General features: G+C 37.4%; 1 protein-coding gene across 7 annotated transcripts in view; it reads left to right on the top strand.

The window, feature by feature from the left end:
* The window catches only part of PDE5A (phosphodiesterase 5A), a 143840-nt gene that overhangs the window by 15998 nt on the left and 115841 nt on the right, over window positions 1–12001 (top strand). For all 7 annotated transcript variants that reach the window (XR_010409508.1, XR_010409506.1, XR_010409507.1 and 4 more), the window contains exon 2: window positions 4548–5136. Coding sequence is in view for 4 of the 7 variants with exons in the window: in XM_064584986.1 (XP_064441056.1) it covers window positions 4548–5136 (589 nt within the window). In the remaining 3 variants the exon portion in view is untranslated. The remainder of the gene's footprint in view (window positions 1–4547; window positions 5137–12001) is intronic.

Genomic DNA, 12001 nt, shown 5'->3' with positions numbered 1-12001 from the left:
TCCCACAAAATCAAGGAAGAGAAGTGAAAATAGAGATCCGATCCTAGCCACAGGAGTGATTTGTCCAGTCAGAATTACCATCTAGGTTTCCTGAATCCCATCTGGTACTTTTTACCCTGATATCTGACATATTCACAGTCATCTTTTCCATCTTTATTCATTTGTGTGCATTTACATTTAACTTCTTATGATGGCAAAATCCAATATGTATATAAGTTAACTCCTGAACACAACATAAACTTCAATTCTGGAGGAGTGGTCACTGGATGGTTTGCTTGGGGAGCTCAGTACTCTCTGGCTGGTGCTCAGCATAGTGCCCGACACACTCAGATCTTTGCCTTAGGAGAATAACTCATTTTATTAAAAAAAAGGATATTTAAGCATGAATCCAATTAAAATGGAAAAAAAAATCAGTGGAAAGGATTTGATTGGAACTATATCTGGAAAATGGAACCACAGATTATGACAGTAAATTAATCTTGTCTTAGATTTAATAAAATTTATATTATGATGAAAATTCCATGCTAAATTTTAGAGTAAACAATTTTTAACAAAACACAATCAATTAACTTCTCCATGTTTGACTTTTACAACAGGGTTAAAGAGTCTTCTTTGTTTTTCTTCAAAAAACAGTTTTTCAAATTAATATTTTGAATGTTTCATCAGTTTTTTCAAGGACATTTCTTAGTCTTGAATAAAATTATTTAAATAAAATTCTCTTTTCAAGTATCTGTTATGTCATTTTCCTTGTTGATTCTTTCTTGATTTGTTACCTGGTCTTTAATTGGGCATAGCCCTTAATTGTTAGTGGCATTGTGTAATATTGTAATTGTCATGTAATGTAATATAGTTGTAAAAAAATAGTATTGTAATGGTTCTCCAACATTACTTTGCTCTACTTCTAGAAATTCTGTATCTTATATAAGAATTTGAATTTTGATTTGCAGGTTATATATTTGTATAGAGACTGAAATACTAAAAGATTATTGGGAGAGGATTGATAGTCTTAAGAGGAAAGGCCCACTTCATATAGCCACCTAGGTCATACACTGCAAAACTTCAAGGGATGTGTGAAGAGAGAGAGGTGTGAGAAATGATTTAAGTTTATTTGTGGGTTGATATTATGATAATGTATGTTTTCCTGCATAAACATATAACTATAGGGACTCAGATAATCAATAATGTGGTCATGAGAAACCCCTTCCCTATGACTGGTGGTTAATAAAAATTGTTGATTGAATGAGTAAATGTACAAGATCTGCTTTTCCTGTATAATTTAATATTAAGTTCATCTCACCAAGAAAGTAACTAGAAAAAAAAAAAAACGAGACAAATACAGTAATAAAAAACATATAACAAAGAATTTTTAAGCACTGGCTCTATTTAAGATATATAGTAGGCCCTGCAGGTTATGTGAGGATAAATTAACCATAGTCAGTTATGAGGCTTACATCCAAGAGGTAAAAAATATTAATAGTTAAATGACAGTGTTGATTCTCTGTAACAAATATACCAGCATTCATATATTCAAAGACTATTGTCCCTTTTGGCGTAATTTAGGAGCCTTTCTTCTTGATCCATTCACTTCACTCAAGAATTATTTATTGTAGACAGACTATGAGACAGGCATTTTCCAAGACAGACAAGTAGCTCTGATGAAATTTACATCTGGTTGGAGGAGACAGACAATAAAACAACAGATTAACAAACAAGAAAAATATCCAGTAATAAGAATTTAGGTGCTGGGAGGTGAGGACCTCATGTGTCAGAGGCCCCTCTAGGTGGCATGACCAGAGAAGACCTGTCTGAGTGGAGGATGTAGAAGCTGTAATCAACCAGACATAGGTGAGGTGAGAACATTCCAGACTGGGGGCAGGTAGAGCTTGGGGGGCTTGAGGAGCACCAGGGAGGCCAGCCTGGGCAAGTGGAACTGTGGTAGGGGATTAAAAGAGTTTGGGTTTTGTTCTCTATTCACTGAGAAGCCAAGTAGGATAATTACGATGTGAAGATATACTTTGTTTAAAGATTCCTCTGGCTGCTGTGGGGAGAATGGATTGAAAGGGGGCAAGTATAATACAGAGAGACCAGTGGGGCGCTGTGGCCATAGTGGAACTGGACCAGGATGTAATGCAAGAGGTAGAAATGAACAGATTGGGATATAAGGTTTGAGGAGTCACACTGACAGGACTTGGCTTAGATGTGAGATTTGAAGGTAACAGAAATTTAGAGTAATTCCTAGATGTTGATTTGAGTAACTAGGGAGGTGATGGTGCTCTTTATTAATATGAGGAAAGCTGGCAGGGAGTGAGATTGGAGTAAGATGATGGGTAGGGCGTTAGGAATTCTGTTTTCACCATTTTAAGTTGCCTTAAGTTGTTTAGATATCCTCATGGATTTGTCAGGTAGATATTTTGACTAAAAAACAGTTGATCACCACTTTCCAATAAGAAGATAAGAAATAAATTGGACTAAATTTTAGGATGGTAGCTGAAATAATTCAAATGCCTATTTTTATATTGATTTAACAATTTAAGTTACATGTACATATCTTTAAATCACATAAAGTATGTTAATTTAGATATGGTGCTTTTTTCCTGTCTACATTTTACAAAACAATTTTATTTGGAAACTTCTTGTACATTTTTGACAGCTTCACATGCATTTTTTAAATCAATGTCTTTGGCAACGCTACTGCAATTTTGGGGGGTTATGTAAGTGTTTCTTCTTAAAGGATCTTTGAAAGGCTTTTTATAACTGTATCCAACACTTGAAATTCTGAGGTCGTCCTGGTAATATCTTATTATTTTTTTTTTACCCATTCCATTCTAGACTAGCACTATTTCAGAGTAATAGATATTTACCAAATAATACATTGTTGTTCAAAACAAAATAACCAAGGGAATATCTCAAAAATGGAAAACTTAGTAGAGATTCAGAAATAAGTCAGCCTTTTCTTTTTCCCTCTGTATTCTTCTTTTTTCACTTAATAAATTATGGAAATTATTCACAGCGGTACATACAACCATTTCTCAAGGACCGCCCTACTATTCCATTGTATAAATGTATCATTATGTATTTAACCAGCCTTCCAGTGGTGGTAGGGGTAGCTTGTTATCTTTGCTATAACAAACAGGGCTACGGGAAATATGCTGGCACTAATTTTGCCACATGTGTAGAATCTCTGGAACAAAGGATAAATGCATTTTAAAATTTGTTAGATATTGCCTGTTTACCTCCAACGAGGTGGTAACAATTTTTACTACAGCCAAGAAGATTGAAGAGTAGTATACCAACACCCTCCAAAATAGTGTATTGTCAAACTTTTTTTGTCCTGGCCTTTTAGTGAAAATAATCAATATGTCATTGGAGAGTGGGGATTGCATTGCTTTTATTATGAGCAAATTCTTTTACATATCTTCAATGATAGCAAGTTTTTGTTTTTTGAAGGTGAATTTGAGTTTTGGGAAAAGTCAAATCTTATGCATATGAGATTAAGTTAAGTGTTACTCTAGGGTTTTTTTTTTAATGTTTTTGTGGGTTTTTTGTTTTGGTTTGGTTTGGGTTTTGTTTGTTAGTTTTGAGAGGAAAGCTAAGTGAAAAACAAGATCTAACTTTGAGAGAAAACGAATATCCTTATTTACCTTATGAATTTTCTTAGAAATCAGTTTCAAAAGAAGAGCTCCAAAAATGTCTGAAGTAATGGTACTATCAATTGGTATAAGATTACAATTTTGCAAGGGGAATCATTTGAATTGAACAATCCTTCTGATGTGTATGATCTGATGTTTGTTTAAAAAAAATCATCCACCATGAAGCCTTTAACTCAAGTGGATTTCTTTAACAGAGAGGTACATTAAAAACAAGTAATTTAAATTTTCTTGGACTAAATTTTTAAAATTAGGTATTGCTTACTTTTTAATTGTCTTCCTTTATACCAGGAGTTAGATAATCTAGAAGAAGAGATAATTTTTACCATTATTGAACAAGCGTTATTAGGATAATATTTACAGAAGTTTATAATCTTTCTACATACCAGATCAAATTGTTTGTATTTTCCCCCTTCTAAATCTAATCTGTATATAGCATTATAGATAGAATTATCTAAAATTAAGCATATTATTAGCTAGCCAAATTTAGATAAATATTTGTTTTAAATTTTCAAATATTTAACTTCAGAACAAGTTGTATGTTTTAGACAGCAATTTAATCTTTATATTTATGTTTTCCTAAGACTGTTGTCAAATCTAGTGTCTTTTATGCTAATGCAAACTGCTTTTGAGAGAAGCAGACTTGATGCTTTATGCATTGCAAATCAGATATCTGAAAATCTATGTGTATAGGCATCATGCTTGATTAAAATGTTCATTGAAGCAATTGTTCTTTACAGGTTTTCAAAATAAAACTCTTAAATAAACCACCTTGTTTTTATTTTCTATGAAAAGTTGAATAATTATCTAATCAGTTTGCCATGAGAGAATTTTTAGCAGCTCTCAGGGATAGCCCCTTTCTTTCTTAAATGTGTACTATGTCTGCATTCTGTTCTGCAGAGAAATGGTCAATGCCTGGTTCGCTGAGAGAGTCCACACCATCCCTGTGTGCAAGGAAGGCATCAGAGGCCACACAGAATCTTGCTCTTGCCCCTCGCAGCAGAGTCCCCGCGCAGATAGCAGTGCACCTGGAACACCAACCAGGAAAATCTCTGCCTCTGAATTTGACCGGCCTCTTAGACCCATTGTTGTCAAGGATTCTGAGGGCACTGTGAGCTTCGTCGCTGACTCAGAAAAGAGGGAACAGATGCCTCTAACCCCCCGAAGGTTTGATAATGATGAAGGGGACCAGTGCTCAAGACTCTTGGAATTAGTGAAAGATATTTCTAGTCATTTGGATGTCACAGCCTTATGTCACAAAATTTTCTTGCATATTCATGGACTTATCTCCGCCGATCGCTATTCGCTGTTTCTGGTCTGTGAGGACAGCTCCAATGACAAGTTTCTTATCAGCCGCCTGTTTGATGTTGCAGAAGGTTCAACGCTGGAAGAAGCTTCAAATAACTGTATCCGCTTAGAATGGAACAAAGGCATTGTGGGACATGTGGCAGCACTTGGTGAGCCCTTGAACATCAAAGATGCTTATGAGGTAAATAGGGAATCATTGAGACAGGGGAGCGGGGTGAGGAGGAGAGGGTGTGGAACATGGGACACCTGCTGTGAATGGGGGGGTGGGTTTTTCAAACTGAGATGTAATAGGATCACTGAGATGTAATTTGCATACTTACTTAAAACTGGTATGTGTGGTAAGAACTCTCCCTCTCTTACTTATTTTTAAAAAGATTTTATTTACTTATTTGAGAGAGAGCGTGAGTAGGGGGAAGGAGAGGGAGGGGGCAAGAATCTCAAGCTGACTCCATGCTGAGCACAGAGCCCCACTCGGGGTTCAGTCCCACAACCCTGAGATCATGACCTGAGCCCAAACCAAGAGTCGGACCCTTAACCAACTGAACCACCCAGACGCCCCAGAACTTTTCCATCTTTTAAATGAGTTTCTTTACTGGTGCTTGAGTCAAGGATATGGGCATAGAGAAATCTTGTCTTGTTTTTCTCCTTCATGATAATTTCACATAGCTCATGTCACAGTTGTATTCTCTTCTCTTTTTACCTGCTGACTATACATATCCTTATCTGTTATCTCCACGTGAACTTCCGAGGATTTTACTGAGATTCTAAAATGCTAGGTCTAAAAACTGTCAAAACCAAACCAGTAGTCTTTTTCCATTCATTTGTTCATTCATTCAAATTAATTATATTCATTTATTTGAAGTCCCATTGACACGAAAATCTGATTTTCTTTCTTTTCATCCTCTCTTTCATTTGTTTCGTTAAATAAATTTATGTGTTCAAAAAATGGAAATCATTGCTGTAAAATATTTCAGCGGAAATATTTGGTATTCTTCCACTTTTGCTATAATTATATATAGGTCTCTAATTACGGACTTAAAGATTACACTATATGATTCTTCAGATTTCCCATTTTAAATGACCTTTTTTATCAATAGAATTATGTTTTTTAAAACAAAGCATCTTAACAGAATGACACTTTGTTTACCAGGTTTTTCTAGCACCTTGCTAGAACAATTGTTCTAGCTACCTGCTAAGTGGTACACTCTAAATGTTCCGTGGTAATCCCGGCCTGTAAATCCTCTGTGTAATTTGGAGTGGTCATTGCTGTTTTATTCATTCTTGTATTCCCGATGCCTAATACAATGCTTGGCACATAGTCAAGTCTTAATAAATATTGATTGAATGAAAATTATGTAGTAGATAGGATAGATAAGTAGCAAAGAAAGCAGATCATAACAGATGCCAGGGAAAATGTGGTAGGTTCAGGGAAACAGGAGATGACATTACTTGGAGAGCGGAGAAATGTTTCTCTGAGGAAGCAATGCTTGATATGGACCCTGGAAAATAGATAAGATTTGAATAGATGGGTTTGTGTGCATGGTGAGGAACAGATGTAAAGAGAAGTTGAAAGAAGCAACAGGGCAGGTGCACCATGTGGTGCTTGTATGGACATGTGTGGGCAACAGTCAGTGTAGACGTTGAGGAGCTATGAGGGCAGAGCCTGGAGATTCCTGGAGTCTTGAATGCCAGGCTGGGGGGATGTCTGTTGTCCAGAGCCATGAGGAATAATTGAAGATGGTTTGAAAGGGGGATTGGTATGATTGGTAGTAGTGTGAGGAAGTGAGGACCTGAACCAGGCACTGCCTTAAAGAGCAAAAGAAGGGAATGGATTTCCAGTGAAGAGGTGGACTCTGCCAGAGTTGGCAGCTACTAGGAGATGGAAGTGAGGGGGAAGGAGGAGTTGAGGATGACTGAGGGTTTGAAATTGGGTAAATAAATATGGTCACTAGTGAGGAACACTGAGATATGATAGTTCAGGGGGGTGAAATCATGAGATATTTTTCAGAATCCGCTCTATACAGCGGTTTATTCTGTTGTGATTCTTCATGGCGCTATCTCCATGACTTCTGTGAGCTCTGTAGTAACGTCACACCGTAGCTCACTACAAGAGGGGTATTAAGGACACAGCTGAAGGATTGCTGCCAAGTTTGCAGAATTCCCTTCCTGTCCTAGGTGACAGCTGGGTTTCCGCTTTTCAATAGCACCGGAGTCCCAAGTACAGTAGGACCATAAATATGCTTCAGCTTTGCTAAGAAAGCCTTCATTTGTCTGTGTCGTTCTAAGTTTCTGCAGCTCTGAGAATTGCTTCACTTATATGCATTTTTGTTTAATATGCTTGCTATTTTCAAAGTTTTGACAGTGTAATTTTTGTTTCAGTTAGTAATGATTTAATTCTAGTACTACTGTCTGAAAGAGGCCCATGTCCTTGATTTGCAGTACTTCCAGGGTGAAGCCTCTTATCCTGTGGATTCTTCATGTTGCTGCTTTGCCCTTGGCACCCTTGATCTGTGTTTACAGTGGCCTTAGCAGAAGTTATTCATGTCCCAGGAATTTCATTCTGAAGGTGTGGAGTTGATCTGTGACATACAGTTTCCATTGGTGTTGACAGTGGAAGTCAGTTGGCTAATGGATAATTCATTATTCAGCCCCACCCATAATTTGAATAATCACAATTGTGTCTCATAGCTTCTTGTGAAAGGAGTCAGAATAGGAAAATGCATTCTGTTTTCTGAGTCCTACCTCTTTAAACATGCATCTGTAAAAATGACACCTTATAGCAGTATTTCTTTTTTTTCTTAGTACATTTTTCTTTATTATGTTATGTTAATCACCATACATTACATCATTAGTTTTTGATATAGTGTTCCATGATTCATTGTTTGCGTATAACACCCAGTGCTCCATGCAGGACGTGCCCTCCTTAATACCCATCACCAGGCTAACCCATCCCCCCACCCCCCTCCCCTCTAGAACCCTCAGTTTGTTTCTCAGAGTCCATAGTCTCTCATGGTTCGTCTCCCATTTCTTAAAGCCTATTTGACCACAGGACCCTTGAAAAGTTGCAGTGTAGCAATGGAAAACCACGAAGTGGCTGTGAAATATAATCATGGTCAGATTGAATCTAAAAATAAGTAATGGCCTCACAGATAAGTCAATTGTAAAAAGTGGTCAACATTTGATTCATTTTTTTAAAACTTTGTGACAATGATATAAATTTGAGAATTCAGCAATTTTATTACTAATAAGATAGCTCATTCATATATTTAAAGTATAAAACAAGATCCACAACTTAAACCAGTGATTCTCAATCAGACCACAAATACCAATGAGAGGGTGTCTGCTGCCTATATATAGATGTTCAATCACATAGCAACTCCTCCTGCATCAGCCCATCATTCATGTAACTTTCTTGAATGTGGCACAGCATGTATTTATAATAAGATATTAGCCCATAATAATCAGAACAACTGTATAAATGTTTGGTGTTCTCCTTCTATATGAAAACTAGATACTATCCAGTATCTAGAATGGGATGGTGTATTAGGGTTCTTCAATACATATATGTTTACATGAAGAGGATTATTACAGAAATTAGCTCACTCAATTATGGAGGCATAGAAGTTCTACGATCTGCCTGCAAGCTGGACAACCAGGAAAGCTGGTGGTGTAATTCAGAGTCTGAAGGTCTGAGAGTTGGGCAGCCAATGGTGTAAGTTTGTTGTGGGTCTGAGTCCAAAAGCCTGAGAACGAGGAACTTCAATGAAAGTCAGGTGAGCAGAAGAAGGTAGATGTTTCAGCTTAAGCAAAGAGAGAGTGAATTTGTCCTTCCTTTGCCTTTTTATTCTGTTCAGACCCTCAGTGATTTGGATGATGCCAACCTGCATTGGTGAAGATCTTTGCTCAGTTTATTGATTCAAATGCTAATCTCTTCTGGAGACATCCTTACACACATACCTAGAAATAATGTTTTACCAGCTATTTGGGCATTCCTTATCTTAGTCAAGTTGACACTTAAAATTAACCATCACAGATTGCTCTGAACACCTAGTTTCATTACCTACAGAAGCCTTAAGATTCCCCAAGATTTCCTGTCAAAGGATTTATATTGTCAAAACACTCCTCTTTCTCCAAAGTCAATTGGAATGCAAAATAGGCTCCTGTTCTGTTTCCATAGGACATCCACTCCATGTATACCATGATTTCTAGGGAGAAGACTTGCAGGGTTTTAGGGAAGGATCTCATTACCATTCATGCGGTCTCCACCATGTAGCTACTATTCTTCCCACCCTGATGACTTCATTCCTCCTTTTGTATTCCTTATCTAGATAAATCAGTCTCATCTCTCATTTTGCACGTCTCACTTAGTCGAGATGTTTTTCTTAAGAAATATGAGCTCTCTCAAATGAATTTCCTATGAATAAAATGATATCCAAAATGAATTTTAGGAGAAAGAAGTAGCACTAGCAATTGTTTTAATCTTAATAAATCTACTAATCTGTCATGATCTAATTGTGCCCCATTGAACATAGTTTGGGAACTGGTATATCTGCTTTGTTCAGTGGTCTAAAAATCTTTAGGGATTGTCTTAAAAATGCCACTCTGTGGAAAAAAACTAGCTTATAAATCGGCAAGACTACTATGTTGTTTTCTGTTATTGTTATTTTTATATAATCTCAAACTTAAGGAAAAGTTGTAAGATTGGTATAAAAAACTTCCATACACACTTTACCCAGAATCTCTAGTTATTTATGTGTTGCCCCATTTGCTTTATCATTTTCTTTTTCTATATACAATGTGTGTCAGTAATATATGCATACTATTTTTCTTTCATTTTTAAGGTTTTATTTATTTATTTTAGAGAGAGAGCATGAGCAGAGGAAGGGGCAGAGGCAGAGGGAGAGAGAATCTCAAGCAGACTCCATGCTCAGTGTGGAGACTGACGAGGCGCTCAGTCTCATGACCCTGAGATCATGACCTGAGGCAAAATCAAGAGTCAGTTGCTCAACCGACTGAGCCACCCAGGCACCCCTATGCATAATGTTTTTCTTTTTTCTTTTTTTTTTTTTTTTTAAAGATTTTATTTATTTATTTGAGAGAGAGAATGAGAAAGAGAGCACATGAGAGGGGGGAGGGTCTGAGGGAGAAGCAGACTCCCTGCCGAGCAGGGAGCCCGATGTGGGACTCGATCCTGGGACTCCAGGATCATGACCTGAGCCGAAGGCAGTCGCTTAATCAACTGAGCCACCCAGGCGCCCTGCATAATGTTTTTCTGAACCACTTAATAAGTTGGAAACATTTTTACTAAATATTTCAGTGAATATTTTCTAACAATATTCTTTTATACAATTAGAATACATTTTTCAAAATCAGGAAATTTTATGATACAATGCTATTACCTAATAGTCTATAGTCAAATTTAGTCTGTTGTCCATTATGTTCTTTATAGTTACTTTTTCCTCTGGTCAAGGATCTAATCCTGAATTATATAATGCATACGCTTCTCATGTCTCTTTAGTCTCTTTTAAATCTGGAATAGTTTCTCAGTGTTTCTTTCTCTTTCTTGACATGTATTTTGAGAGTACAGGCTAATTATTTTGTAGAATGCATTTTGAGGAGATTCAAGTTAGGTACTTTGGGCAGAAATACCACAGATGTCAATGTTGAGACCTTGTTTGGTTTTCCAAACAACCATCAGTTCTTCACTTCTGCACCAGCTGGGTGTCCTACAACCCAGTTCAATTCTGATGCTAACTATTAGTAGCATCTAGTAACTAACTTCTGATGCTATACTGCTACCAGTTAGCACAGACTCCACAGTCTAAAGACTCAGTCCCACTAGATTGTCCCCAGTTCATATACCAGCCACAAATAGGGTCCCCACATTTATGTCTACCTACAAATTAGGTGATTTCCCCACTCGGGTTCAATAATTTGCTAGAATGACTCACAGAACTCAGGGAAGCACTATTTTTTTTATTTTAATTTTTTATATTTATTTATTTTTGAGAGAGAGAGAACACGTGAGCACAAGCTGGGGGAGGGGCAGAGGGAGAAGCAGACTCCCCGCGGAGCAGGGAGCCCGATATGGGACTCTCTGTCCCAGGACCCTGAGATCATGACCTGAGTCGAAGGCAGACACTTAACTGACTGAGCCACCCAGGCACCTGAGGAACTTTTCATTTTAGACATTGTACTTTTCAGCTCTAGAGTTTCCCTTTGAGTTTTTAAAAATAGTTTTGTTTTTGTTTTTTTACAATTTCCCATCTGTTTATTATTAGCACATTTTCCTTTAAGTCCTTAAGTACATCTATCGTAGCTGCTTTAAAGTCCTTGTCTGTTAATTCCAACATCTGAGTCATCTTAGGGTCATTTTCTGTTGACTACTTTTTCTCTTCATTATGGGTTGCAATTTCCTGTTTTCTTCACATATGGTGTGAGTTTTGATTGTATGCTGGACATTGTACATGTTTTCTTGCAGGGCATTGGATCATATTGTCTTTCTTTAAAATAGGGCTGACATTTGTTCTTCCAGGCAGTTCAATTACTGAAAGATCTTTTTGGCCCTGTCAGGCTTGGTGTTATTGTTAGGGTGGATTGAATTCCGTCTTAGGGAATGGTCCTTGCTCCTAAGGAGTGGTTATCTGTGTCTCAGCTGAATGCCTGAGGTGGAATGGTTGAGCTGGAACTCCAGTGTCTCCAAACTTTTCCCTAATTGGTATCACCATTCTGCTTTCAGCCCTCAACACATAATTTTTAGCTGGTTCTCTTAGAGTCTTGCCCTATACGTGTTTGAAATGCATAGCCACTCAGTCTTCTGCCACTCCTTTTATCTCTCCCCATAATCCCCTGACATAGCTCTCTTATTAGGTACTTTGCCTTGCAAATTTTAGCCACTTTAGAAGCCCTGAATTCCTTTTAGTTTCATTTGGAACCATGGCTACACTTGAGTACCGTCTGCCTTCTTGCCAGTAGGAAAATGCTCCCAGGAAGACAGCCAGAGTGGTTGTCCTGTGTCTTTCCCTTTTTCATGGTCTGTGGTTTAG

This window comes from Mirounga angustirostris, unplaced genomic scaffold (assembly GCF_029215605.1).
Source record: "Mirounga angustirostris isolate CCGP_5_RB_7025 unplaced genomic scaffold, mMirAng1.0.hap1 SCAF_2, whole genome shotgun sequence".
NCBI lineage: Eukaryota > Metazoa > Chordata > Mammalia > Carnivora > Phocidae > Mirounga > Mirounga angustirostris.
This window is presented reverse-complemented; position numbering and strand designations above follow the sequence as displayed.